General features: G+C 43.6%; 1 protein-coding gene across 1 annotated transcript in view; it reads left to right on the forward strand.

Moving 5' to 3' along the window:
• Positions 1-556: 556 nt before the first annotated feature.
• SH2D4B (SH2 domain containing 4B) overlaps positions 557-1706 on the forward strand; it is a 65257-nt gene continuing 64107 nt past the window's right edge. Inside the window, exon 1 of the mRNA XM_009895790.1 lies at positions 557-740. Within this exon, the coding sequence (XP_009894092.1) occupies positions 557-740 (184 nt within the window). The remainder of the gene's footprint in view (positions 741-1706) is intronic.

Consider the following 1706-nt stretch of genomic DNA (forward strand, 5'->3'; position numbering starts at 1 on the left):
TTGGTGTAGGTGATACCTTTAACCATGACATCACTTTAAACCCCTGGGCAACACTTAAAGCCTTTTACAGCCTTGGGAGTACATTGCTGCTGACAGGAACCATTTGAGCTGAAAGTCTGAAACTTTCTTTACATTGAATTTCCTTCTGCTCAAAGGAGCAAAGCTGATGGGTTCAGTCAAGAACCCCGTATTTTTACTGGCTTGCAGTCAGGAGCCCTGAAGTGACTTTTTTGGTTTTTTTCTCTCCTGGCCTTTTAATTTTTTTCCTTATCTTTGTCTGTTCCTCCCCCTTCCTTTCACTTGACACCTGTCCCTACCTTTGGAGGATGAGATAAGCAGAGAACTCCATCCCTGTAAGAGACGTAGGAGCAGAATATGCCTGCACGAAGAGAGCCAGAGCAAGAATCAAACCTCTCCTGGGCAGGCAGGCGTGGGAGAGCTCCTTTGCTGCAGGTTGCTTTCTGGAGTGCTGTCGGTGGGGTTTTGTCACTGTAGTGAGTATAATTGGAAGCACTTTTTTGTTTTGTTGGTTGGCGGTTTTTTTTTTGGAGTCGTCATGCTGCAGCAAATTTTGCGTGATATGTATATTGACCCTGAGCTCCTGGCAGAGCTGAATGAAGAGCAAAAGCAGATCTTGTTCTACAAAATGAGAGAAGAGCAGCTGAGGCGCTGGAAGGAGAGGGAAGAAAAAGCACGGATGGAGGAGTCCCTGCTGAGAAAGACAGCGAGGCGCAAACAGAGTAAGATCTGTGACCTCCTCCTATACTTAAGAGCTGGGGATGGTGGGCATGCAACTGGCTATGGTGCGGCGTGCATCTGGAAGAGATTACAAGGAAGGGCACCAGCTGTGCCCACAGGCAAAAAGATAGTCTGGGGCAGCAAAAGCACCATGTTCCTGCTCCTTTTTTCTCAAGGCTGGCTCTTTCTCCAGGGGAATAGTGTAGAGTGGGAGTAATGGGAATCATTTTGAAGTGCCTCTTTCAGTCAGGAGTCACTGCTCCTATTCTCTCTGTGGTAACAAATGTACCATGTCCAAGTTTCCCCTCCTCTCCTAAGGCTTTTTTCTTCACCTACCATCCCCACCCCTTCCTCTCAATCACGCAAAAGGCAGTCTTGCCTGTGCTGTTGAGGTTTCTTGACTTGGCATTTTAAATGGTTCGAAGTGGCTGGAGTAGGAGATAAATTAATGAATTGAACTTGTTCTGAAGGGATGTTTGTGAATAAGATGTGACATCAGAACAGCCGTGCCATATGAGACTACGTTTCCAGCCATTCTAGTAAACTCTCTCCAAAAGATTATGTCTAGCAAATAGGAACAGTGGGGCGAGCATGTCAAAAAAAAAAAAACCCAAAAAAAAACCAACCCACAAACCAAAAAAACCCCGAAACCAAAAAACCCACAAAAAAAACCCAAACAAAAAAGCCCAACAACCAAAACTAAAAAGAGAAAAAAAAAAAACAACCATAAAACACCAGAAATGTGTTATCATGCAATATGTAGTTAAACTGGAGCTCCTTCCACAGCTTGTTATGGTGTTATGGATGCTAAATGTGTGTGTTTGCTTAAAAAGCAAATAAGCAAAATCATGAAAGAAAACATGAAAAAAGAACTTCTCCAAATGTCATTTCCAAGTGTCTGGTCTTGGGTCCAAGTAGTTTGGAATAAACAGAAATACTTATTTCCTTGGTCTCTTCTCTGAACAAGT

This window comes from Charadrius vociferus, unplaced genomic scaffold (genome assembly GCF_000708025.1).
Source record: "Charadrius vociferus isolate BGI_N301 unplaced genomic scaffold, ASM70802v2 scaffold1492, whole genome shotgun sequence".
In the NCBI taxonomy this organism is placed as follows: domain Eukaryota; kingdom Metazoa; phylum Chordata; class Aves; order Charadriiformes; family Charadriidae; genus Charadrius; species Charadrius vociferus.